This window comes from Strix aluco, chromosome 2, assembly GCF_031877795.1.
Source record: "Strix aluco isolate bStrAlu1 chromosome 2, bStrAlu1.hap1, whole genome shotgun sequence".
NCBI lineage: Eukaryota > Metazoa > Chordata > Aves > Strigiformes > Strigidae > Strix > Strix aluco.
Window position 1 is genome coordinate 123,204,177 of NC_133932.1, and position 27,359 is coordinate 123,231,535.

The window sequence follows — 27,359 nt, forward strand, 5'->3', positions numbered from 1 at the left end:
TTGAGTCAGGCTGTGTCATCTCCCAAGGGGAAAGATTTCCACATGATGGGCCAAGATTTTTTGTGTCCAATTGTTTCCTTCTGCTAAGATTCTCTTGCAGGTATGCCTGCAGAATTAATAGTGTACAGCTGAATGTATTATTGACAAAGAAGAAGAAGAATATAGACCCTTGAATATTTAGCAGCAGATTTTTCCATCCCAACATAGGGATGAAATTAATACTGTGAATAGTACTCTGAGCTGACCCATTCAATTCAGTGATGCAGTACTGTTCAGCATCAGAACTTCAGCACAGGCCTCCAAAAATATTTTAGCTGTCTGATTCTTATTTACAAGTCTAATACCATTTATTCCAATGGAGGTTAGATGCCCAAATATTTTAAGGATCTGGATTCTGGTTGTTAGTTAAGTCAATAATATGGGAGAGTTAAATTCAAGCTAAGGAAAATCTGTTTCCATTCAAGTGTTTATGTGTTTAAAATATTTTGCTTTTATGAGCTCTCCATGATTGAAATTGGAGCCATTTGTACACCAGCTAATTCTTATACATTTAAAAGACTTTGTCAATCTTTATTTCATCATAAAGCTGTTTATAATTAATATAAATGTGTATGATAGGAATAATATGTCACTTAGATTTCCAAATATTCTATAAATATCAGTGTTTTCATCTGATAATAAAGGAGTAAATAATAATTTCCCAATTTGAAGTTCTAGTTAGCTAATTTAATCTATTGTTGTTATTTCAGTGTCATGTGTAAGATGGTTTATGAAAAATTGATTCGGTGCATACAGATGTAGCACTGACTTTAATTGCTGTAATTAACATTATAATTGTCCTTATCTGAAAAGTTCTTTCAGATAATTTGATAAGTGCAAAAAATAGTGACATTATTCCAATTCAGTGTTTTATTAACTCTTTTTAGAATCCTAGAAATGTAGTTCATGATTAAATAAATTTTATCTTGAGAAGAAAAATGTTTTGCTCAATAAAAAGCATGCCATAAACTAATACTGTAGTTCTATATTTTATTATTAATTAGGAATCAAACAGATACCTTTGCCCTATTGAAGAAGCATTAGGTCTGATTCTTAACTCTCATACTCATTTGGCACATGTATTTGCAATTTCAGTAAAAGAGGCTGTATCCAGGGTACTCCACAAATAAGAAAATGTGAGTTCTGGTATTAGTTCTACCACTGCTATATGATCATGGTAGAGCATTTCTGCTCTTTCCATCTCTTCCTGTGTCTGTAACAGATGGTAATACTCACATCCCATTCTTCTCTTTGAAAGCTTTTGTAGTTGTACGGGAAAAACCAGTGTGAAAGTTTGTTGTTATTATCTACATGAGAAAGAAGTATTGGAATGTATATGAATTGGCAGGTTCAAGGATTTTACTTTGTGTTCAAACTCCCACTGATTAAAATTGGTTTGTTTGAGTGCAACCAAGAACATCTCCTATACATAATAAAATATCAAATAAAATAAACATGCAGATAAAAGAACATACTGTTTTCTCTGTTATGTCTTATACAGGCATGATATGGTCTGAATGTAAAGAAATTTGGTCTCAAGGTCCAAAGGAGTACCTTTTTGAATTATGGAATATGCTTGATTTCGGTATGTTAGCAATTTTTGCAGCATCATTCATAGCAAGGTTTATGGCATTTTGGCATGCGTCCAGAGCCCAGAACTTCGTTGATGCAAATATGAAAGATCTGACAAGTCCAACACTGGAGCCCAACATAAAATACTACACCTTAGGTAAGTTGATTGCCCATGATTAAGATTTACTTCTTGGGCCAAGATGAATTGATTTTCTGTTAATAAGTCTCCAATACTTTAGTTCCACAATGTACTGCTTAAGAAATGCCTACCCCTTCTTCTCTTTCTCATCCCTGCTATTTGATCACAGTTCCCTTGGCTATACTCATGCATCTCTTTGGGGACTGTTCTAGACATCAGGCACTGAAATGTTCTAAGATCAAAATAACCCCACAGTCACCCCACCCCTTTTCAAGATTTATTTTAATGCAGGTCATTTCATCTATTCAGTTACACAATGCTATCCTGCAAACACTTGTGTTGGCACAACTGCAAACATGGTGTACTGTAATGCAGGGGCAGAACTAAGCAATGAGATGCAGGGATTTCTTAAACCTGCTTTGCCAACATAACCAATATATCTTTTATATATTCTTTGCTCAGAGACTCATATTATTTTACTATTTCTCAATCCACTCTCTACCAGTAAGAGATAAAAATATTAATAAACTTTCTTGGCATATATAAGAAGTGATTAGAAGCTATTTTGCCCAAATGAGAAAAAATTAAGCTCTGTTTACTTGTGTTCACTCTTAACACCACAACATCTCTCTTCCCTTTATTAGATATTTTTCTCTGGATACTGAATTACATCAGTTTCTATCTCTATTCCATGCGTCAAATACTATTTCTGATAAGGTTACATTTCTTCATTATCCAGGCTGTAGAAAAAGCAGAGCAATTAATATATATTCTGAAATCCATTAAATTGTAATCTTATAAATTTTACTGGAAAGCTACAGATTTCACATAAGTTATAAAAGCAGCTAGTTAAATATTAATTCAGTTTTCAGTTACACCCACTTGAAGAGTTTGCAAATAGGGACTGTTGTTTATGTTCACAATTTCTGGGTATGACAAGCACAAGTCTCATAACTCATTTATACTATATAGTACTGTATCATTTAGCAAGGCAGTTTCCATTGACTTTAGTCATGAGTTGTGACTTTGTAATGCACTTAAGCAGAGCTGAGCCATTTTTTAGTATATGCAGATACACTGAAGTCTGCTTGGACGACATCTATGTATGGTAGTGCTAACATGGATAATATTAATAGTGAACATTTAATGCCACAGGTTTTATTATAGGCTATCAAACACAACTTGGTGGACCCCAAGTTGAACATGAGCCAGCAATGGGCCCTTGTGGCAAAGAAGGCCAATGGTATCCTGGGCTGCACGAGGCAAAGCATTGCCAGCTGGTGGAGGGAGGGGTATAGTCCTTGCCCTCTCCTCAGCACTGGTGAGGCCACACCTGGAGAATTGTGTCTAGATCTGGGCTCCTCAGTACAAGAGAGACATGGACACACTGGAGAGAAGGGCCGATGAAGGGCCATAAAGATGATGAAAGGACTGGAGCATCTCTTCTATAAGGAAAGGCTGAGAGCGCTGGGACTGTTCAGCCTGGAGAAGACAAGCTTTAGGAGGGATCTCATCAATGTATACAAATACCTGAAGGGATGGTGCAAAGAGGACAGAGCCAGGCTCTCTTCAGTGGTGCCCAGTGCCAGGACCAGAGGCAATGGGCATCAACTGAAACACAAGGAGGTTCCCTCTGGACACCAAGAAACACTTTTTTAGGTGAGGGTGACCAAGCACTGGCACAGGTTGCCCAGAGAGGTGGTGGAGTCTCCCATCCTTGGAGATACTCACGTGCCATCTGAACATGACCCTGAGCAACAGGTTCTAGCTGGACCTGCTGTAGCAGGAGTGTTGAACCAGATGGCCTCCAGAGGTCCCTTCCCACCTCAAACTTTCTGTGATAATACAGCTTATCTGGAAACCTAAAAGACATCTGGCTACTAGCTCATACTGAAACATCTGACATCTTTGATTTTAGTGATCCATGAAATCTAAGATAAAGCTAACATAGGTATGTCTGTTTATGTGAAAATGTGCAGTCTTTTGCTGTACAGACATTTTCTCATTTGAATATCGTGTGTAGTAGGCTTTACAGTGAGGAGCTCAGCAAACAAAAAAATTTGCACATACCTGCAAGAAACACACAGCAGCTAGCAAGGCAATGAATATGTGCTAACTAGCCTTGTAATACCTAAACCCAGAGTTATTCACTGCTTTGTCATGATACAAGACTACTGGTGTGGCAGTAAGTTCCTTGAAGAATATCGTTTTCTGACGTATCTAAGGACATTTTGAATAATGCTCAGCATCACTGGGTATTAGAAAGCTGTATAAATAATTGACTTTTTATTAAATGATTATGTGTTACTTAAAAGCTCAAATTACTATTTTTCCAAATGCCAGTGATTGCCTTCATTGCAGTATAATTTTTTTCTTTCATTTTGTGGCTTTACAGCAGATTAAACACAGATAACAACATTTTCCTGCAATGTAGGTAACCCATCCCAGCTAAACCTTTTCTCTCTGCCTGAAGCACAGTAGTGAATTGTATTTAAGACTTCTGCATCATCAGAGAATACCTTAATCTCCAGCAAGGAAGTATTCATAGAATCATAGAATAGTTTGGGTTGGAAGGGACCTTAAAGATCATCTAGTTCCAACCCCCCCTGCCATGGGCAGGGACACCTTCCACTAGACCAGGTTGCTCAAAGCCCCATCCAACCTGGCCTTGAACACTTCCAGGGAGGGGGCAGCCACAAACTCTCTGGGTAACCTGTTCCAGTATCTCAGCACCCTCAGAGTAAAGAATTACTTCCTTATAGCTAATGTAAATCTAACCTCTTTCAGTTTAAAGCCATTACCCCTCATCCTACCACTACAGGCCTTTGTAAAAAGTCCCTCCCCATCTTTCCTGCAGCCCCCTTTAAGTACTGGAAGGCCGCTATAAGGTCTCCCTGGAGCCTTCTCTTCTCCAGGCTGAACAACCCCAACTCTCTCAGCCTGTCCTCACAGGGGAGGTGCTCCAGCCCCCTGATCATCTTCATGGCTTCCTCTGGACCTGCTCGAGCAGGTCCATGTCCTTCTTATGTTGGTGGGGACCCAGAGCTGGACACAGCGGTCCAGGCGGGGTCTCACAAGTGCAGAGAGGGGGAGAATCATCTCCCTCGACTTGCTGGCCACACTTCTCTTGATGCAGCCCAGGACACAGTTGGCTTTCTGGGCTGTGAGCACACATTGTTGGCTCATAGTCAGTTTCCCATCCACTAATATCCCCAAGTCCTTCTCTGCAGGGCTGCTCTCCATCCACACACCACCCAGCCTGTATTTGTGCTTGGGATTGCCCCGACCCATGTGCAGGACCTTACACTTGGCCTTGTTGAACTTCATGAGGGTTTGTATGGGTCCACCTCTGAAGCCTATCAAGGTCCCTCTGGATGGCACATCCCTTCCCTCCAGCGTGTCAACTGCACCACACAGCTCGGTGTCATTGGCAAACTTGCTGAGGGTGCACTCAATCCCACTGTCCATGTCACCAACAAAGATGTTAAACAGCGCTGGTCCCAATACCGGTCCTTGAGGAACACCACTCGTCACTGCTCTCCACTCGGATATCGAATCATTGACCGCAACTCTTTTGAGTGCAACCACCCAGCCATTTCCTTATCCACCAAGTGGTGCATCCACCAAATCCATGTCTCTCCAATTTAGAGACAAGGATGTCGTGCAGGACAGTGTCAAATGCTTTGTACAAGTCCAGGTAGATGGCATCAGTTGCTCTTCCCTTCTCCATCAGTGCTGTAACCCCATCATAGGCCACCAGATTTGTCAGGCATGATTTGCCCTTAGTGAGCCATGTTGACTGTCACCAATCACCTCTTTGTTTTCCATGTCCCCTAGCATAGTTCCCAGGAGGATCTGCTCCATGATCTTGCCAAACACAGGTGAGACTGACTGGTCTGTAGTTCCCTGGGTCTTCCTTTTTTCCCTTTTTAAAAAGGTGGGTTATGTTTCCACTATTCCAGTCAGTGAGAACTTCACTGGACTGCCACGACTTCTCAAATATGATGGACAGTGGCTTAGCCACTTCATCCACCAGTTCCCTCAGGACCCACAGATGTATCTCATCAGGTCCCATGACTTGTGCACCTTCAGGTTCCTTGGATAGTCTCAAACTTGATCTCCAACAGTGGGTGGATCTTCATTCTCCCAGTCCCTGCCTTTGCTTTCTGTGTCATGGGCAGTGTGACTGGAGCACTTACTAGTGAAAACAGGCTAAAAAGTCATTGAGCCTTCTCCATATCCTGGGTAAACAGGTCTCCTATTTCCTTCTGGAGAGGGCTAACAGCTTTCCTATTCTTGCTTTTATCATTGACATACCTATAGAAGCTTTTCTTGTTGCCCTTGACATCCCTGGCCAGATTTAATTCTGTCAGGGCTTTGCTTTACTAACCTGATCCCTGGCTGCTCAGACAGTTTCTCTGTATCCCTCCCAGGCTACTGGTCCTTGCTTCCACACTCTGTAGGCTTCCTTTTTGTGTTTGAGTTTGTCCAGGAGCTCCTTGCTCATCCATGCAGGCCTCCTGGTGGTCTTACCCCACTTCCTCTTTGTTAGGATGGACAGCTCCTGAGTTTGAAGGAGGTGATCCTTGAATACTAACCAACTTTTTTGGACCATCTACCCTCCAGGGCTTTATCCCATGCTACTCTGCCAGGCAGATCCCTGAAGAGGCCAGTCAGGTCTCCTGAAGTCCACAGTAGCGAGCTTGGTGTGTGCCCTCCTCGCTGCCCTAAGAATCTTGAACTGCACCATTTCACTGCAGCCAAGGCTGCCATTGAGCTTCACACTCCCCACCAGCCCCTCCTTGTTGGTGAGAACAAGGCCCAGCGTAGCAGCTCTCCTCATTGGCTCCTCTATCACTTGCAGAAGGAAATTATCATCAATGCATTCCAGGAACCTCCAGGCTTGCTTATGCCCTGATGTGTTGTCCCTCCAACAGATATCAGGGTGTCTGAAGTCTCCCATGAGGACCAGGGCTTGTGAACATGAGGCTGCTCCTATCTGTCTATAGAGGTCCTCATTCGCTCGTTCTTCCTGGTCAGGTGGTCTGTAGCAGACCCCTACTATAATGTCACCTGTTCCTTCCCTCCCTTTAATGCTGACCCTTAAGCCCTTAGTCAGCTCCTCATCCTTTGCCTGGATGATTGTGAAGGGTATTGCTTTGGTTTTCTTCTTTTGACACTTTCCTGTAAATATTGCTTTAAGTACAGGTTTGAACCTGAATGTTCTCCTCTGCAGTTGAATGTGTTCCCTGACAAACAGCAGTGTCACATTCACTCTGATTGAGAGGATGTTCAAGTAATTCACACAAGTGGATTAGCTTCAACCGAAGAGATTGATAGAAATGATGATAGAAAAGGTCATGGAAATGGGTGTTTGGTGTATGCTCTGAGTAAAAAGATGGAGTAAAGCAGAGAAGCATTGTTGTTCCCACAGTTTTGTAGTTGTGGATGGCATTTAATGGTTCCAGATCCCCACATCAAAGCAGTTCATTTTGGGTAGCTCAAACAAATCATATTTCTAATTTAATTTATTCAGTTTTCATCACTTGGCACTGTAAGCTGAATTTTACTTAAATTCTCTAATAGGCTGGCATTAAACTCCTGAAAAGTTACCTCAGTGATTTTACAGCCCACCTTTGTAATCAATGGAGTTTAATCAATACAGTCAGTGGAGCTGTGAAATGGTTTTAGTGCTACCTGGCTCGATTCATTTGGCTAAACAGAAGTGACTAGTGCTGTTTGAGTTGCCCAAGGTTTCTTCCCTCACCTCCAGCTGCTGTTCCAAAAAGACCTCCCACAGATCTGTACAGACATCTTGAAATACTGACAGAAATTCTCATCCAAAAAGACCTCCCACAGATCTGTACAGACATCTTGAAATACTGACAGAAATTCTCATCTTTTGTTTCTAGCCAGAATAAACTGGGATCCGTCCGATCCTCAGATCATATCTGAAGGCCTGTATGCAATTGCGGTAGTATTAAGTTTCTCCAGAATAGCCTACATCTTACCAGCTAACGAAAGCTTTGGACCACTGCAGATATCGCTTGGCAGAACTGTGAAAGACATCTTCAAGTTCATGGTGATATTTATAATGGTGTTTGTGGCTTTCATGATAGGCATGTTTAATCTCTATTCCTACTATCTGGGGGCAAAACAAAATGAAGCATTTACAACGTAAGTACAACTGATTAAACTGTTATGATTGTGGGCTATTTTTATGGAAAGTTGGCTGCTTGCATTATATGTATTAAATTTACTAATTGTTTTGTAAAGTTTGCATCTCTTAAAAATTTCATCATCTTGGATTAAGTAGTAATTTTCTCTGTTGTTCTGGTGCTTAAAGGATATATTTGAAATCAGAGGATGAGCTGTCGATCCCAACAATACTATGATAAATCAGGAAAGACAAGCTGGGAAGGTGAGAAGTAGTTGCCCTATATGTGAGAGAGCAGCCAGAATGCCTGTACCTCTGCCTAGGGATAGGTGATGAACCAGTGAGAGCTTATAGCTCAGGATTAGAGGAAAGACCAACATGGGTGATGTAGTGCATGTCTGCTACAGAATGCCTGATCAGGAAAATGAGGTAGGTGAGACCTTCTTCAGACAAGTGGAAGAAGCCTCACACTTGCAGACCCTGGTGCTCATGGGGATTTTTAACCACCCTGATATCTGCTGGATGGACAATACAGCAGGGCACAAGGAATCCAGGAGGTTTCTGAAGGGCGTTGACAATAAATTCCTGGCACAGGTGATAGAGGAGCTGATGCAGAGAGGAGCTTTATGACACCTGACTTTTACAAGCAAAGAAGAACTGTTTGAAATGTGAAGGTTGGGAGCAGCCTTAGCTGGCTCTGAGATAGTGGAGTTCAGGTTTCTGAGAAGAGAGAAGGCAGCAAATAGCAGGACCATAACCCCGGACTTCAGGAGAACAGACTTTGGGCTGTTCAGGGAAGAATCTCATGGGATAAGGCCCTGAAGAGAAGGGCAGTCCAGGGAAGCTGATTGATTTTCGAGAATTGCCTTTTCAGTGCTCAAGATTGGTCCATCTCAATGGGCAGGAAATCAAGCAAAGGTGTCAGGAGGTCTTTGTGGATGAACGAGAGTGACTGATAGGCCAGCAGGTTGTAATGCCATTCAGAAGGACCTCGACAGGTTGGAGAAATGGTCTGACAGGAACCTTGTGAAGTTCAACACAGGCAAATGCCATGTCCTGCCCCTGGGGAGGAAGAACCTCAGGCACCGGGAGATGCTGGGGCTGACCAGCTGGAAAGCAGCTTGGAAGAAAAGGACCTGGGGGGTCCTGATGGACACCAAGTTGACCATGAGCAACATGCCCTTGTGGCAAAGCAGACCAACAGCCTCCTGGGCCACATTAGGCTGGGGAGGCTTATAGAAAACCAGAAATATCTCAGACCCCTTACACAACCCTATACATATGTCAGATGACCTGGCAGTGCAATTTGTAATAGCACTCCATGCATGGGGCTTGTTCACGGGGTTCAGGGATTTGGGGACATAGGCTGGTCAGACCCTGGACCTGCAGGACAGCATCCTGCCTGCGAGTATGGTCGGCACCGACACTTCAGAGTGCAGTGCAGCAGCTCCCTGCAGCCTGTGGGAGCAAGGCTGGTTCCTCCATCAAGTGCCATTGTCATCTGTAATTGAAGCTGTATTGAATCTGTAATTAAATCACTACAGTGTTATACAGATGATAAAATATTTGTAATTTAATTCAGACAACTCTGTATATTCTCACCAGTAAAAAAAGTAAAATCTAATCCCTTTTTAAAGTGGCATCCTGTAGTTACCAATGGTAATAACCTATTCCATTTTGAGAGGAGAAAATACATTCCCCTTTTTTTCTTTGACTCTCTATTTTCTTGGTTATTCTTTTTTTTCTTCTTCCACCATAAGAATAGAAATTCTGAATTTACTCTCTCTGTCAGGAGTTACTTGGTATACATTTGTCATGCCTCTCATTTCTAGCTGTGATTTAAAGATAAATCACTTGAGTGGGAACTCATTCTTTTTCATGCTCTGCAGCCCTTACCCACTTAATTTCTGGCTGTCATGGTATTCAAGCTGTAGCTGTTATGAAGTCTATTCAGCCAGGAAACAAATTTGGCCAAGAGAGAAAAATTTGTTACTACTTTTTTAGTATTATTTGATCACACAATAGATAAAGTACCTGAAACTATGACTCACAGATGGAATACTAATAAAATATTATAAGCAGAGAAGTAAATTCACAACTAAAAATTACAAATTTCTTTTAACTTTTTTTTTTCTTAACAATAATGCAACAAAATCCAAAATGTGCTTTGCAATGCTACTGCATTTTTGGACATGCGGAACTGAGATCTCTTCATCAACGCAAAAGGAAATATATTTTCAGACAGGTGGAGATAGGAAAAGATACCTCAGAGGTTTGGATTTATGTTTATGCATATATATGTAAAAAAATATTAAGAGGAGATACATGTATTTAAATGAACTAACTTGAAAAAAAAATCAGTATCCCCCCACTATGGCTTTACCTTGAATTTGTGGAACAGTGAAAACTCAAGTGGAAGGTTATGGTCTGTGAGACTCATTCTTTGAAAAATACTAATTTGCAGTCAGACATCCTGTCTTCTTCACAGTTTCAGAATGTTATATTAATGGTGAAATAATTCATACTAAATGAACTAATGGTGCAATTAAAATGAAGTATCTACAGGTTAATTATTTTTGTTATGTGCATTCACATTACCAACAAGCACGTAGCATGTAGATTAAAGTAGTTAACAAGTGAATCGTAATATTCTTTTGAGGATATAATAACATAATAATAGTATAATTCCTAAACTGAATCAGATGGTTTTATTGTCAGTCCTAAATATTAGGAATCTTATATTATGAAACAGCCTGTACCTATGAAATTAGATAGTCTACTTGTTCTGCATAATATCACTATGATAGAGTTCTACATTATGATAATGGAAAAATTTGTACACTGTATAAAAATGGTAACTGGCAATTAATACAGTAAGAATATACAGCTTTTCTTCAGTAACATATGCGTGTGTTCAATTTCTCCTTTTAGTGTTGAAGAAAGTTTCAAGACATTGTTCTGGGCTATATTTGGACTCTCAGAAGTTAAATCAGTTGTCATCAATTACAAACACAAATTTATTGAAAATATTGGTTATGTCCTTTATGGAGTCTATAATGTTACCATGGTCATTGTCTTACTGAACATGCTTATTGCAATGATCAACAGCTCATTCCAGGAAATTGAGGTAAAATTTCCATTTATGGTGAAATATCACCACATTTACTGTTATACCTAATTGTCTAAATTGCCTGGAAAATTTTCTTGTTGACATCTTGTTTAAGAAAAATAACACATAGGCTTTTGGAATATATTAGGAGAAAATACTAAGTCCACTGTACATTTTTATTATAAAATACCTGGAAATTATGCAGCTGCATGCTTGCAATAGTAAGAACTAGACTGGACTACGAAACTGCTGGTGAACTGTGTTATGTTCCTGAAGAGGATGGGCTATATTGTGTGACTTCTTTGTTGATCTTTCATTTGCCTCATTTGTAGTTACTATTTGAGTAGCGTCCCTCTTGCTGCAAGAATGTTCTCATTCCTGTGCCTTGACCTTGCAAGCAAGTCTATAACGTGCTTTTTCTTCTTTTATTTAAACTGTTGCTCTAGTCATCTGCAGTGAACAGAACTTTACTTGACAAAGTAATCAGCAGGGCTACAGAAAATCAGCATGAACTTTTGTATGCTGTGGAAAACAAAGGGCTAAATCATTATCATTGTTTAGAAAAAAAAGGAAGTAGATCTTCAGGAGCTAGGCCATCTCAGCCTTTCCCAGGTGACGCCCTTGCAGACTCAGGTTTCACACCGCTCTGGTCCCAGGTTCTGGGCTCTGGTTTGGGACTGCAGTGTTGTCCAGCTTGAGCAAGAGCAACACATGTTCTCTAGGGAGTTTCAGATTCTTCTGACTCAGGAGGCCATCAGGTTCACAGCAATAAAAACCAAGCTGCTATCTGAAAATATGGTGACTGGATACAAACAGCTTCTAAAAACAGCTACAGCAATACTGAGTCATGTCCTTGAACATAACTTCGGTCCTTTCCGCAGAAACCCTATTGAACTTTACAAGGAGTGTTTTGGCTATCGTAAATGTTAAACATAAACCATGGTGGTGATACCATACCTGATTTAATCATATATTCCAACAAATGGAAAGGATTAGGTAAAAATCACCTAATCTTTTCTAACTTCATGTTTAAAGTAATAGAGTGAAATTTTAATTTAAAATTCTGATACTATGCCTTCTTCACGAAATGATACTAGACTAATTGCTACAGAAGAGACCGATAAGAAATCAGAGCTTTTAGTCTCATTGAGAGATTGTTATGTTAACATAGGATTTTTCCATTTTATTTACTGACCGTGAGAGTTCCAAGCAAGCAGCTACTCAGTGAAGCCCTAGAGTGGGTGAATTTGAGTGTTGCCATGAAGCTTTAACTTGAGCATTGTATTGCTTTTAAGTCAGAGCTTTCCTTCTAATCAGTGTGTTTACAAAGAGAACGAGAGGTCTGTCTTTGTGATCCTGTATTGCAGACTATTAGCACTCACTCTGCAGTAACCAATGTTTAAATCAAATCCACTTTGTTCTTCTGTAATTACATTATTTTAAATGGATTAAGTAGTCCCTCTCATTGAAATTTGGTTTTCACATATTACAAACAACTTCTTGATCTGTTCGAGATTATTTTCAGCCAATTACATTCAAAACATACATAAAGTTTATCTAGATCATCTTCAATAGTCAAGGTGATATTAACAGTTTATTAACAGCCATGTTTCTGTTTTACAGGATGATGCTGATGTAGAATGGAAATTTGCAAGGGCTAAACTTTGGTTTTCTTACTTTGAAGAAGGGAGAACTCTTCCAGTACCCTTCAACTTAGTGCCAAGCCCAAAATCTTTGCTGTATCTCCTACTCAGAATCAAAAACTGTATTTCTAAACTATTTCTGTGCCAAAAGAAAAGCTTTAAGGAAGATGCAGAGATGAACAAGGTAATTTTTTAATGTGTATACTGACTGCTAATTTTAAAAGATAAAACCAATTTTAAACTTCATTTTTGTTGTTAACCTGTTTTTTCTCATGAATTTCCCAACATAGTTAGTCCATACTGGTCAGTCACGACATACAGGCTGTATTCTTTACTTTGTTTTCTAATATAAATATTTGTCTACATCTGTCATCTGTTAAGTTCAAAAATAACTTTGTAAATTTACAGTTCTTTCTGCTTCTTGTCACAAAATCAGAGAATAATTCAGGCTGGGAGGGACTTCAGGAGGTCTCTGGTCCAGCCTCCTGCTCACACCAGGGTAAACTCTAAGGTCAGGCTGGTCTCTCAGGGCTTCATCCAGTCAAGTCTTGAAAACCTCCAGGGATGGAGACTGCACAACCTCTCTGGGCAGCAAGTGCCACCACCTGACTGCCCCTCAGTTGCTTCTTGTGCTTGTGTCTTGGAATGGGCTGCCCAGGGAGGTGGTGGAGTCCCCATCCCTGGAGGTGTTTAAGAGTAGGGTCGACATAGCGCTTGGGGATATGGTGTAGTTGGGAACTGTCAGTGCTAGGTTAACGGTTGGACTAGATGATCTTCAAGGTCCTTTCCAACCTAGATGATTCTGTGATTCTGTGATTCTTCTAACTCTTGTTTGAATTTGTAGCAGCCTTCCAGTACCCAAAGGGGGCCTACAAGAAAGCCAGAGAGGGATGTTTCACAAGGGCATGTAGTGACAGGACAAGGGGTAATGGCTTTAAAATGAAAGAGGGTAGATTTACATTAGATGCGAGGAAGAAGTTCTTCACTGTGAGGGTAGTGAGGCACTGGAAGATGTTGCCCAGAGAAGTTGTGGCTGCCCCCTCCCTGGAAGTGTTCAAGGCCAGGCTGGACGGGGCTTTGAGCAACCTGATGTAGTGGGAGGTGTTGCCACCCATGGCAGGGGGGTTGGAACTAGATGATCTTTAAGGTCCCTTCCAACACAAACTGTTCTATGATTCTGTGATCCTTCTGTCCTGCAGTACTGTGAAGAGCCATGCTCCATCTCCTCAATACATCCCTGTACACACTGGAGGCCAGTGTTAAGTATGCCTGAAGCAGATACGGCCCATATTCCCCAGTGTCTCTTCACATGGCAACTGATCCAGCCCCAAACGTCTTGGTGACCCTCCGCTGAACTTGCAGAAGCTTTTTTAACATCTTTCTCACTGTCCCACAAGTTTCCCAGGTTCTTTTCTGCAGAGCTGCTCCCCAGCCAGCCAGTCCCCAGCTGTTGTTGAAAGAGTTATTCCTTCCCATTTGTCCTTATTGAAATTCACAGGGTTCCTGTCAGCCCTATCCTCCTGGGTGGCATCCCTGCCCTGCAGCCTATCAGCTGCTCCCCCCAAATCTGGCTTTGTCTGCAAACTTGACAGGAGTGTGCTCTGACACCTGGTCTTTGATAAAGGTGTTTAAAAGGGCAACTCCCAGGACAGGACCCCTATACTACCTTCTGAGCACAACCATCCACCCAGGATTTTACCCATCTAGTTGTCCACCCATCCAGGCAGTAACATCCTAACATGGGTACAAGAATATTCTAGAATATGGTGTTAAAACCCTTGCTAAAGTCAAGGTAGTTGACATCTCCAGCTCTCTCCTCATCTGCAAATCCAGTCATTTTATCTCAGAAGGCCATTCAGATGGTCAGACAGGTTTACTTTTCATAAATCCACACTTACTTTTCCTAACCATCATCTCCTCTTCCATGTGCCCCAAAATATGCTCTAAGATGACTCAATCCATTATTTTGTGTTACTGAAGGGACGTTTAGTGGCCTGTGGTTGCCCAGATCATCATTCTGACCTTTTCTGGAGATGAGTTTGACATACGTCTTTCTCCAGCCTTTGGGGACCTCTCCAAATCTCCATGATCTTTCAAAGATGATAGCATATTTTCAAGACCTTAATCTGCTGTCTCAACACCCATAGATGCAGCCCATTGGGTCCAATGGACTTGCCTGGGCCAAATTCTCTCAAGTAACCCCTGACTTGACCCTCCTCCACAGCTGGTCATTCTCGTCCTCGAATCGCTTCACTAAGCACAGAGGCCTGAGAGACTGTTGGTGAAAGCTAAGGCAAAGAAGGCACCAAGTCCCACAGCCTTACCTGAGTCCACTGCCACTTAATCCCCTGCCCCACTGAGCAACAGGCCTACATTTTCCTTGTTTAGCCTTATACTGCTGTTGTAGCAGTAGAAGCTCTTGTTACTGCCCTTGCAGATGTCAACTTCAGGTGAGATTTATCTTTCCTAACACCACTCTCACATGCCTGGGCACAGTTTCTGAATTCCCCCTTTGTAGCCTGTCTCTGCTTCCACTGAGAGTGCTTTTATTGTAAAGCATTCTGTTACCTGTTTTATTTGCACAAGTGCAGTGAAAAGCACTTGAGTTGATTTATTGCTGTGTCTCACGTGCTTATTTAAAGAGTTTGTAGTCAGTCTGGTTTTGCTACAGTGTCTTGGTATAAATCAAATGACTTGCTTTAGGAGAATATGGGGCATAGCACATGGTTTTAGGTGGTATTGGAAGTGTAAAGACTAGCACTATTGTAACATGTTAGGGAAGAAGAGCTTTGCAAGACATAGTGAGTAGAAAGGTGAGCATATGCTAACATTCACAGAAAAAAAGGAATTACAGGTTCGTCATGGTGGCAGAAACGAATGTGTCATTTATGGAAATTTTAATGTGGAAGGATATTTGTTAAAATAGGCAGTAGTTTGACCAGAGGCCTGTTCAAGGTTAGGAGTTCTTGAGTCTGTAGTCGATTCATTAGTCATTAGACTGGGGGCCAGTAAAGAATTTACATGCATCTGTCAGCTCTCTGTCACCAATGTGACAAGCCCATTTTCCATCACAGTTATCAGTTGAAGAGTAAAAGAGAAAAGAAACTGGTTGCAATCCTAGAAGAAAAAAATGGAGCTATAGGGAAAAATACTGTGCCTCTGACAAGGCTCTGCCTCTGGTTAAGTTCGTAGTAGTCTATAAAAACAAACACAGATATTACAAACATCACCAAAGTCAAGATTTTTATTAACTTCAGATGTCTCATGTGTGCTACCAGTAATTTTTCTAGCATTTCACACATCTCAATTTTATTTGGGAAATCTAATCCTAATATATTTAAGACCCAACAGAGCTGATACTGTATTTGCTCAAGTTTTTAATGATGCTGACATTTGCAAAACTTTTCATCAAGCTGCTTGATGCAAATCAATTTTATAACTTCCATGAGTGATAAAGTCATCACTGAAAAATCATGACTTTAAGGAGATGCATATAAACTTCAAATTGAGTGATGATGAGATGCAACAAATCAAAGGATTTTTTCTTCTAATTCACTTAATTTGTGACTCTCAAAAGCACATAAGCTAGAAGTGTATTTTTAATGACTTTTTAAAATGAAATTTATGTTCCCATAAAACAGGTACTCTTAAAAATCCCATTCTTACAACCTAAGGAAAGAAGCTGGATTTTTACCATTCCTTTCAAAATTATATTCAAGCCTAGCAATTCAGATGGCTAGAAAGGTGCAAAATGTAATAATTACCAATTCTAGATAAAACAGTAACAGCTGATTCTGCTTTTACAGCAGTCCCTCTGAAAGAGATCTGTAAGGATGCAACCATCATTTATCAGATTTTTTCCTAACCCTGAAATTTAGTCTTCAAACATTAATGCTTTCCACTCACTACAGATTGTAGTACACCTAATGCTAAATAAAATGTCCTTACTCCCCAGCCAAAGAAGCTGTAAAACTGCAAATGAAATTTCAAAAAAAGCTTTTACGTTGAAAAACATAAAGCACCTGAGTCACACCTATTCCTTCTTCAGCTTTTCCAGCAGGGTGACTGATATTGCCAGATGATTACATTTTTACTTACCTATTGGACCACCACATACTGTGCAGTTGACTTTATCTGAATCTATCAGATGCTGCCATCCTTCACACTCCTAAAAAATAAATAAAATGGTTTTGTGTCACACCTTGACCCGCTGTTGATGATTCATTATCGTTGAGGTTGTTTTGTGACACCTTCTCAAAGGTGTTCTCAGGCTTTTTGGGTTTTGACTTTGGACTCATCCTGTGCTGAGCAGGCTCATGCTGCTGTGACTGTTGAGCAGGGAGCTACTTGTGCAAGGAGCTACTAAAAATGCAATGAGCTGTGCAAAGATAAGAAAAGATTTGTCAAGACCAGATCCAAGGCTTGGTGGCTGTGTCTATGCTAGTAAATTAAATGTGACAGAGAGTTTATCTGGGCACTGAGGCCAATTCAGGAATGGCTTACTATTCAAGTAATTTTCCTCCCAAAGTAGGGTTGCTGCAATCTATTGTCCCCAGACTGTTCCAGCTGCCAAACTGTGCCTGAGGTTGCTCTGGTTTGAGTCGTATTTGGGAGGACACTAGAAGTTTACTGATAGGAGACATTGCATTGCAGTACCCAGAAATGTTAATACACGCTTGAGTTTACTGATCTAGACCCAGCCTGTGGGTCTTTCTCCTGCAGAACCTGCATCTTCTCAGTGCAAAAGCGGCAGCAGCACTAGGGTGAGTGTAAAGACAAGAATTAGGATGGGAAGAGGGGAAATTCTGCGCCTAGAGCCAGTATGCCCTGATTACCTTTGGCAGAAAATTAAGCCAGATGCCATCAGTGCTAAATGACAAGTGATTTACATAGCTGTGTTCAAAGTGTAGCACACCAGAAACTAATTTCTTGAGACATATCTACATATAATAATAAAGGCTATGAAGATGTTTTCTTTTAGGCTGTTGATCAAAACCCACAGATTTCTTCTGTTTCAGGCTAGAACTGGTGTTTTAAATATCAAGTGAACAAGAAACTGAAACGAAAAAAGGGGAGAAATAAATGAAGAAAAAGGAGAGTTTTAAAAAAAACTTTGAGTTTTATTCTAAATTGAAAAATTGCCTTGTGAATGAGAAAGTTTATGGTTTAAGAGTCACAGAACTTGTTCATCTTCCTGAACTAAAAACCGACAGTGGCAGATGATGTATTTAAACTTTTTTCGTAAAACATGACCTTTCAGGATAGAAATAAGGAACAACTAGTTATTGAAATAGCTTTAAACCCTCATTCAAGCAATAAAAACTATGTTAACTTTTACTTTCCTAGTAATTAACAGTGTTTCTGAAATTTTCACAAGTGATCTCTGGTTATAGGAGCACAAACTGAGTCATTTTCTGGGAACCCTCCCTTCTGGTCTGAGCACGTACGATTTACTGGCATTCCAAGTTGTCAGCTGCTTCTGAAAACTGGGATTTAAGATGTTAACAAAGTTCTGCACAAAACAGCTACAGTAATTGCATTACTATCCTGATTGCATTGATTTTTAAGTAATACTAGAGAATGACGAAATGAGAAGCAAGTTTGAAGAAGGTGTATTCTAAGAGGAATGATCCATGTATGCTGCATTTCTTCTTTTACACAACACTCCTGGAGGAGTGTTTATGTTAGGGTTTTTATCATTGTTTTATTTAAATTGTATTTTTTTACCCTCCATTTACTCATGTGCTGATGTTCAATAGATATTAACTTAAAAATACAAGTTCTAGTTCATTCATTAATGTGACAAGCTGAGTTTACTCTAGTAGTAATTTTTGGGAGAGGATAAAGCCATAGGCATGAAGCTTAAAAAGAGTTTAAAAATTTTGTGTAAAAATGAAGTTACAACGAAATCTTGGCGATCTCTGCCACCAAGTGGTCATTCAGCAACATACAATAGCTGTTCTGTCCTATCACTGTTACACATAAGTAGATTCATTGAAGTTATATACTTCTGATTTACCTGCCAACTTTCAAGGTGCAGCTTGTAGCTAATTAGAAGTACATTATTCTGTTCAAAAAGTGCAGAGTGCTGAAGGGTCAAAGTTAAGATAAAGATGTTACAGTGTATCTGGTTTTACAAGTTTGCAGTGTCTCATTTAACTCATTTCACCACATATTACCAATTTTGCTATTTCAGGTGAAAATCAAGTTTTAGTTAAGCATTGGACTAACTTTTGAAATGAACCAATGTAGCATAAATTTGAAATTGGTAACCAGCATGACAGATTACATTTAAAATACATAATTAAATGCATAATACATATTAAAAAATATATAATAAAATTGAATGCATTTGCAGATTATATGTAAACTGGTAAGTAACAGGATCATGAATGATATCACAGCTGCAGAAAAAGTCAGAGATCCAGAAGGACTGGGACACCAGCCACATAGCTGGAGCCCAAGCTCACGCCTTGGGCGGTGAGCCCAAGCAGCTTTGGCCACAGCAACTTTCCTCTGCCACTGAAGAGGGAGCATACTCTTCCTCTTATTCTACTACATTATTTCCAAAAATTGTGCATTAGGAAACCAGGAGCTGAAAAAGCAGGAAGATTGTTTTCCTTTTTTAATCTAGTAGTAAAGGTGAGGCCCAAGAGTATTATTAGTTCTAAAAACCTAAAAGACAGTGATTACACAGTCATGTAAACTCACTAGCCACTATTTTTTATTGTAAATTAGATACATAGTTTAAATTAAAACATTTAGATAAACTTATGTTTTCTAATATATATTCAAAACATTTAAGGTAATTTTATTCAGGCAAGAAAAAGCAACCATAACTTGACTTTTTATACATCTTTGGTGCAATTTCCATCCAAATTCAGGTTAATATGTTAGAGATAAATATTAATTATTTATATAGCTATTTATATATTACTATATATCTTCTATCATTATTTTTCTTAGTCAGATAAACATAGTCTGAATAGATAGTGTTTTCAAAAGTACCTGTATCTAGATATTGTGAGTCTTTCTAAAGAGCAAAAAGAAAGTCAAAATTCAGTGTAAACTTTATATTAATTGCAAATTAATATATTTTACCAAAAAGTGTAATCTTTTCTTCAGGAAAAAAATATCAAATTACAAACCTGATTTAATGAAAGATGTCCCTGCCCATGGCAGGGGGGTTGGACTGCTTGATCTTTAAAGGTCCCATTCAACACAAACCATTCTATGATTCTATGAAATGCTAAACAAAATCTAAAAATATTTAAATTATTCCATTTGCAGATTCATAAAGACTTATTTGCTTTACTGTTAAAGTGAATATAAAGTTATTTGGAATTCTAGAAAACTAGAAGACTTTTAAGGAGCAACCTCTGCAGCAGCTGTGAGAATTGAGCATTTTAATGGATATTCTCATTGCTGATTAAACAACTGAACCTGATGCCTCATTCAGCCTTTTTATACCTATACAATTCCCAAGTTTTTTATTTTAGCCTTTGTATTAGTACATGTATGTTAGAATGAAGCCCTGGTAAATGCTGAGAACTTTTTATCATTTTCTAATTGACATCTGGTGAATATTTATCACATATTCCATATTCCTACTTCCATTTGTTATCAAAGTTCAACCATGGGAAGTTCCTCTTATACCTTAAGAGTGAAGTATATATGCATGATTTCAGTTGCAGAAGAAATGGCTACATGAAGGTCTTAGCCTTCATTAACATCAGGTATTGTGTTGTGGGCTCCCTTGATGCGTGACACATGCCTGTAGAGCTGCATAAACATCTAACCTTCCCCTGCTTTCCTCCCGAGCAAACTATATCCCAGCATATCCCAAATAACCAAAGGCCTTAGAAGACTTCAGCACAGTAATTTAATACTCTCCAAATTGAGTTAATGTTCTGTCATATGATATATGCATGAGGTAGTTAAGCATATTGTTCTTCTATTTATTTTGTACTCTAAATTTAGTTTCCATTTCAGCTTGGTCAAAGGAAGCAATCAAGTATAAGAAGCTCGGATGAAATCCATTTAAACAGTTTAAACAATCCTCCAAGGCAATACCAGGTAAAAACAGTTTATTTTAAAACAAAATCAAGAAGTAATAGAACTGGCAGACAGACAGCACGAGGACAGTTTTGGATTTATGTTAAACAATATGAATCAAGAATAAATCCACAGACCTTGTGTATTTCAGAAATAAATGCAATGGTTTAGGTATTTGCAGTACAGTCTGAGGTTGTTTTTCTCTACTCTTTGTTTCTTAAACCTTACCCTTATAGTGCAATATTTTAAAGTGCTTGAAAAATGTTTTTAATTTTAGAGACAGGTTGAGTCCTCAACTGCACAGTATGAGTTAAGAAAACCAAAAAGAAACTCAAAATCAAAATCAAAATAGCTTATTGTGCCACACTTCTATATACTAATACTTCAAGCACTGCAAATATCTTTCAGCCTTTATGCTATCTGTATAGTCTGTTTATTCTTTGCCTCCTAAACAACTGCAGTGAGCCTTTGTGCAATTAAGTATAAAGAGACCCAGCACAGTTCACATAAAGCTAAGGTATTCTGGTCCAGAGGCTGCTCCTTTCCTTCCTGTAATACTACAAAACAGGTGGAAAGGAAGAAGCAAGAGCTGCCTGGGCAATAGAACAAGACCATCTGAATGCAAAAGGGTATAGAAAACAGGTGTACCTTTTTTAACCATACAACAGAAAAAAGTTTTTCCCCTTGGGCAGGCTAACTCAGCTCCACTCTTACATTATGCAGTGTCTGCACAAGTCTATTCCAAAAACTCCCTGACTTTTTTCACAGCCAATTTCATTATGATGCAGTGGTACATTTGAAGAGTACAAATTTATCCCATAAATGTGAGGATGTGTGACTTTGTATTTGAAACATTCTCGGATTACTAGAATAAACAGTACAGCTGCTGACCTTGCAAACATGACTGCAGTGATGGTCTAGAACCACTAATCTGGGATGATTCACCTCATAATCATCTCTGGTCAGGTCTATTACTGTGGAGACAAAAGCAGACACATAAACCTACATATATTTTATATCTTGTAGTGAAAACCAGAAAGTATTGTGTTGTCATGGGTTACACCACATGAAAATATTAAACCCAAAGATAGAAAGATAGATCCTCAGAGGTAATTAGATACCTTGTTCTCGTTCAAGTAATTTGAACTAATGGGAGAATCAGGGGTGGAATTCATTTCTCCTAGGGAGGTAAAATTTACATCTCAATTTGCGGGCCTAGGTTCCCCTTATTATTAGTAGAGAGGGTAGTCATTTGAATGGTGTGATTTATTTGATCAGTTTTAGTTGTCTGAAATGAACTGTGCTCTCAGGTTTGCTTTTTCTATCCATAGAGAGAATTAAAGGTGAGTGCCACAGATATGTATATTTACATTAGAAAGTATCTCTGTTTGGTTAGATGAGTCCCAGCTGAGATGCTTAAATAACTCTTAGAATTGTGGGTCCCATTTTCTCTAAGGCTTACACTGGGAAAAGTTAATTTATCAAATATAATATAAAAGTAGATTAAAATAAACTGATGGCAAAAGGGTTTAGCAATTAGCACTGCTAATCAGGGTCATTATCATATTTTGGTAGCAATATAGGCTGGATGGTTCCACCTACATGGAAATCAAAGCTGCAACTGTATTTAATCATTCTCACAGACTCCAGTAGTAGGTTAAGCTTCGTGAATGATAACATTCCTAAGACATATTTAGTTTTCTAACTTTCATGTACATATATGTGCAGAATCATAAAGTTTAAATATCTACTGTAGATGAAAACAGAGATTTTTTATTCCTTTAACCCTGTAAGTCCCACACTGAAATGTCTGAATGCAACAGAAGGTAACAGACCTCATATTTTGAAACGTCATAGCAGTACTAGAAAGTCCAACTAAGAAAATTCTTTTTTTTCTTTCCTTCTTTCTTCTCTGCAGAAAATAATGAAGCGCCTCATTAAAAGATATGTACTGAAAGCTCAGATAGATAAGGAAAGTGATGAAGTCAATGAAGGTGAGTATGTTTATGAATTGTATGTTTATCTCTAATCAGAGAATCAAAACAAACTAATTAAAGTGGTTACATGTGCCACTTGAAAAAAATGTTTACAAAATACTTAATCCACTTGACATGTTTACAAGTGCAAGAGGTAAAATTAACATGAAATCGAAGTTAAGGAAGAGATGTGGCTTTCTGTCTCTGCTCTCCCATCAGAAACTATCACTTATCTGACGACTTCTTGTGAAAAGTGTTGCTACTGCTAGTAATACCCATGCATTTCCCATGGTGAGGCCTGCATTTAGTGCAGCAGCTGATTTGAGGCTCTCCTGTACGAATTCTCCCTGTGTGGATATGCGTTCTTATTGGGGACTCATATATGGGGATACACACACTTCAGCCTTTTTTTGGAGTGATTTATTATCTGGAAACAGCTAGTGAATGCACTTCACCGAAATGTTTTCTTTTGTTTGCACCCTTCTGGTACTGGAAGAACACTTAGTGCAGCAGGAAAAGGAGAAGACCACTCTCTTTTGGACAGTGCTTGTTGCTGGCCAGGAAAACTCAGGCACCCCCAGTCTGCATGATCTACAGAAAAGGACCTGGAGGTGTTGACCAACAGCCGGCTGAACATGAGCCAGCAGTGTGCCCAGGTGGCCAAGAAGGCCAAAAGCATCCTGGCTTGTATCAGAAATAGTGTGGCCACCAGGACTAGTGAAGTGATTGTCCCCCAGTACTCAGCACTGGTGTGGCCACACCTCTAATACTGTGTTCAGCTTTGGGCCGCTCACTACAAGAAAGACATTGAGGGGCTGGAGTGTGTCCAGAGAAGGGCAACGAAGCTGGTGAAGGGTCTAGAGCACAAGTCGTATGAGGAGCGGCTGAGGGAACTGGGGTTGTTTAGCCTGGAGAAAAGGAGGCTGAGGGGAGGCCTTATTGCTCTCTACAGCTACCTGAAAGGAGGGTGGGTATCAGTCTCTTTTCCCAAGTAACAAGTGATAGGACAAGAGGAGAAGGCCTCCAGTTGTGACAGGGAAGGTTTAGATTGGATATTAGGAAATATTTCTTCACTGAAAGGGTTATCAAGCATTGAAACAGGCTCCCCAGGGAAGTGGTTGTGAACTGATGTGATCTCTCACACTTTTGCCTTCAGTTTTGTTTGATTCCTGAACTGCATCTTCATATTCCTATCCCTAAGCCACCATTCACCAACAGGTGCAGAACATACACTTTTTCTGTTTCAACAAAGAAATCCAGAGAAAACCCATCATAACTGTGAGATATTTGGATATGCTGGGTTTTTTCTTTGTTTTGTAATAGTGTGATCTTCTAATATCTGTTACAGGTGAATTGAAGGAAATTAAACAGGACATCTCAAGTCTCCGGTATGAACTCCTTGAGGAAAAATCTCAAAATTCTGAAGATCTGGCAGAACTTATAAGGAAACTTGGGGAAAAACTGTCAGTTGACTCTAAGGAAGAAGAAAGCAAGAGATAACCTAAATGTTTAAAAAGTGCAACAGAACGTTAAAGAATTCACTTAAAGCCATATTTCTGTTCTTCTCAAGGCTAGCTCACATTTCTACAACAGATTCAGAAATTAAATCATTCCAGTTCTTTATTGAAAAACCACAGTGGCAAATCCTCTGGGTCCACGGTAGGGAGGAGATGCCACTTGAGTAAAGATATTTATTTATTATTCACCTGTTGAAGAAGACTTAATTTGAGATAATTTCTGATATTCAATTTACCTCTTTTAGAATTCCAGTGGAATCTTGATAAGCCCAGTCATGAAAGATTAAAAGCATAAATCTAAACTTTTCCTACATTAACTGGTTATTTTTGCAAATTTCCTTTTGTAGACATCCTTACATATATTTTAGTGAAGCAAAAGAGGAAAATTCCAGGCTTTTACATATTTATATCAAAAGCTATTTAATTCTTCAAGCATTCCCAACTAACAAAAAAAATCTAACTGCCTTTCTTAAAAATATGCAGGATATTAAAGTAATTTATTTGAACATTTCCTTGAAGAGATAGATATCAGAATACTCGGACTACTGTGTTACACTTTTCCCTATTTATCCCTGTCACCACTGGACTATCCTGAAATATACCTAGTTTCCAATGGGAGTTAGTGCATTAAGAAAGAAATATTTTTCACCAAGTTTATTGAAAAGCTATTGCTGAGGCCTGAAGAAAACTTCTTTAATCCAAAATAATTAATCTTGATGTTCTAATCTGTTCCAGAATTCACAAATTCTCCAGCTTTTATGTCTTGAACTAAAACTTGCAGACTTTGGGGTAGGGGTTTTAATGTAAAGCTGGTGACATGTTTATTCAAGGTGGAAGATACTAAAATGTTAGGTGCAAACCCTATCTCTGAATTCTGGGAACATTATGCGTTGGGGACCACGTTTCCCCACAGTTAAACTTAAGTCAGATCTATCTTTTTTCAGATCTATCCTTAGCAAACAAAAAAATGTTGTTCCAAAAATTCATGAAATCTCATTTTCTATGGATTTTCATCCCTTGTCCTTTTTTCTGCTAGAGAAAGCTCAGCTCTTGTGCTGTATTCCCTAGGACTTCTTCAATGAAGAATCTTCACTCCATGTCATCATCAGAAGCCGCCAGTGCTTCCACCCTGCCCACTGCAATACTTCTATGTCTCCTTCTGTTAAACTGGAGAAGAGGTAGCCCATGCTGTGCCTGGCTGACGGTTGTGTAAGTGGCCAGCTAGTAAGTCCATGCAGGATAGTCAGCTGGTTTCTGTCTCTCCAGATAGATAAAGGCTAAATTCCATCTAATTTTTCCCTCAGTTAATACAGTAATTTGGGTTTCTGTCTTCTGACAGTCACCAATTCTGGGACTATTAGAAGCATATATTACTTTGGGGATCTCTGCTTCTCTTAGGCTTGGTTGAAATTAATGAAAGGGCTGTGAAAAATTGTAACAAGAACATCAAGATATATAATGCACCTGTAAAAGCCTTGTATGTTTAGGAAACAAGACTGAAAATGGCTTGTCAGTAATTGCTTTTAAATTAGCTTTGTGAAACTTATTTATTGTGGAATGTATCAGAATGTTCTTGTCTCTCCCTTTTAGACTGGAGGTTATTTTTTAATGGGTTTAGATTAGTTTCTAACTGAATTTACTGGTAGTCCTTTTTAAAAAAAATTGTTGGTGAAATCACTGTGTATTTTCAGGGAAAAAAGAGTGCATTAGAATGGATTTTGAAATCATGTAGAGACAGGTGGAAGCAAGGGGCTGTGTCCTGCCTGGAGAGCCTCTGTGGCCCCGAGCATGTTTGTCATGGTTTGGGGGAACTGCTCAGCCTTCTGCTTGGCCCATTACTTTAGCCACAAATGGAGCATGTGGGACAATACGTGTCCTGTAGGCCTCAGGCATAATGAACTCAGGGTTTAGAAACTTTTAAGGCTTCTTCCTCTGAGGGAGGAGAAGGAAAGTGTGATTTTCAAAGGTAGTAGAGCAGTTTGTATTAAAAACCACGTTGTGCTGGCCTGAAAAACTATGAACTACAGAATATCCAATTTCATAAATCACCTTTGATCATGAAAAAGCATTACCTCATAACCTGCAGTATTTTCTGTGGTAATCAACAGGGGTTACTGCGGACTTTGAGATGACCGAACTGGCTGTTCTTTGTCAGAAACACTCTGGTTTCTATGTCAGCCATTGTGTAGAAAACGAAGGCAGCTGAGGTTATCTTGGGCTGGAAGGCAGCATGACACTAACTTTGCTGCCTTTCAGCTCCTGGATGGTTCCTGCCCATCTCCCTTGGCCAGGACTGGCCACTGATTTTGCGTTCCTGCTTGAGTATTTTGGGCCCGGTTTTCTGAAGCAGTGAACACTTACTACAACTCCATTGAATGACCACGTTAGAGGCCATACTGCTCAAAGCATATTTTCCACCTTTGACAAGCTCTTCAGAAAATCTGTTGGTCAGAACTTGAAGTAACAAGGACAGTCAAAGTTCACTTTCAGTAATCAAAAGTCTTTATTTTTGGTCATTGTAATATACAATTTGGATCTGAGATCTAGTTCTAGATGATGGTAAAACCTTCAATCTCCATAAACCCAATGTAAGGAAATACATAAACACAGTTTAAGATCCAGGCACTTTTGAAGTGAAGATTTTTATTACAGAGGTAAAATGGACACTGTGAATTTGTTTAAGCCCAAATTTTGACTTACCTTAAAACTATAAGATCGTAATGTATATATTGTATTTCATGAAGAAAATACATACGGATTTTTTTAATTCAATGAAGATATTTTATATGTAGTTATTACTCATGGAACAATTTGTTAAATATATTTGAAGAGGTCTATTGCCAAATGTAGTGTGACAAGCAATGTAGTATTTAAAATGAGCACAATACCAAATATATTATTCTGATAAAAAAATTAAATGTACCAGACTCAAAATACCTTTGTGATGTATTGTATGAATACATTGGTCCTTCACTGGGAACCTTTGACTGCTCTTGCTTCGAAGACAGCAGCAAGACAACTATGGTAAAATAATTTGCTAGCAACACTAGTACAAAAAAAAAGTTTCACAGAAAAAACAAAGGTCTTCTCATACTTGATTAGGCTCAAGGTCAAGTATTTTGTCTGCTGTGACTAACTGTGACTGATGCTAG

The 27,359-nt window shown here is 39.2% G+C and overlaps 1 protein-coding gene across 1 annotated transcript in view; it reads left to right on the forward strand.

Annotated features, from left to right (window-relative positions):
- TRPC6 (transient receptor potential cation channel subfamily C member 6) overlaps positions 1 to 27,093 on the forward strand; it is a 115,270-nt gene extending 88,177 nt beyond the window's left edge. Inside the window, exons 6-12 of the mRNA XM_074817004.1 lie at positions 1,541 to 1,768; positions 7,663 to 7,927; positions 10,839 to 11,034; positions 12,640 to 12,843; positions 20,652 to 20,735; positions 22,633 to 22,708; positions 24,039 to 27,093. Coding sequence (XP_074673105.1) covers positions 1,541 to 1,768; positions 7,663 to 7,927; positions 10,839 to 11,034; positions 12,640 to 12,843; positions 20,652 to 20,735; positions 22,633 to 22,708; positions 24,039 to 24,190 — 1,205 coding nt within the window. The 3' untranslated portion in view covers positions 24,191 to 27,093. The remainder of the gene's footprint in view (positions 1 to 1,540; positions 1,769 to 7,662; positions 7,928 to 10,838; positions 11,035 to 12,639; positions 12,844 to 20,651; positions 20,736 to 22,632; positions 22,709 to 24,038) is intronic.
- Positions 27,094 to 27,359: the final 266 nt, after the last annotated feature.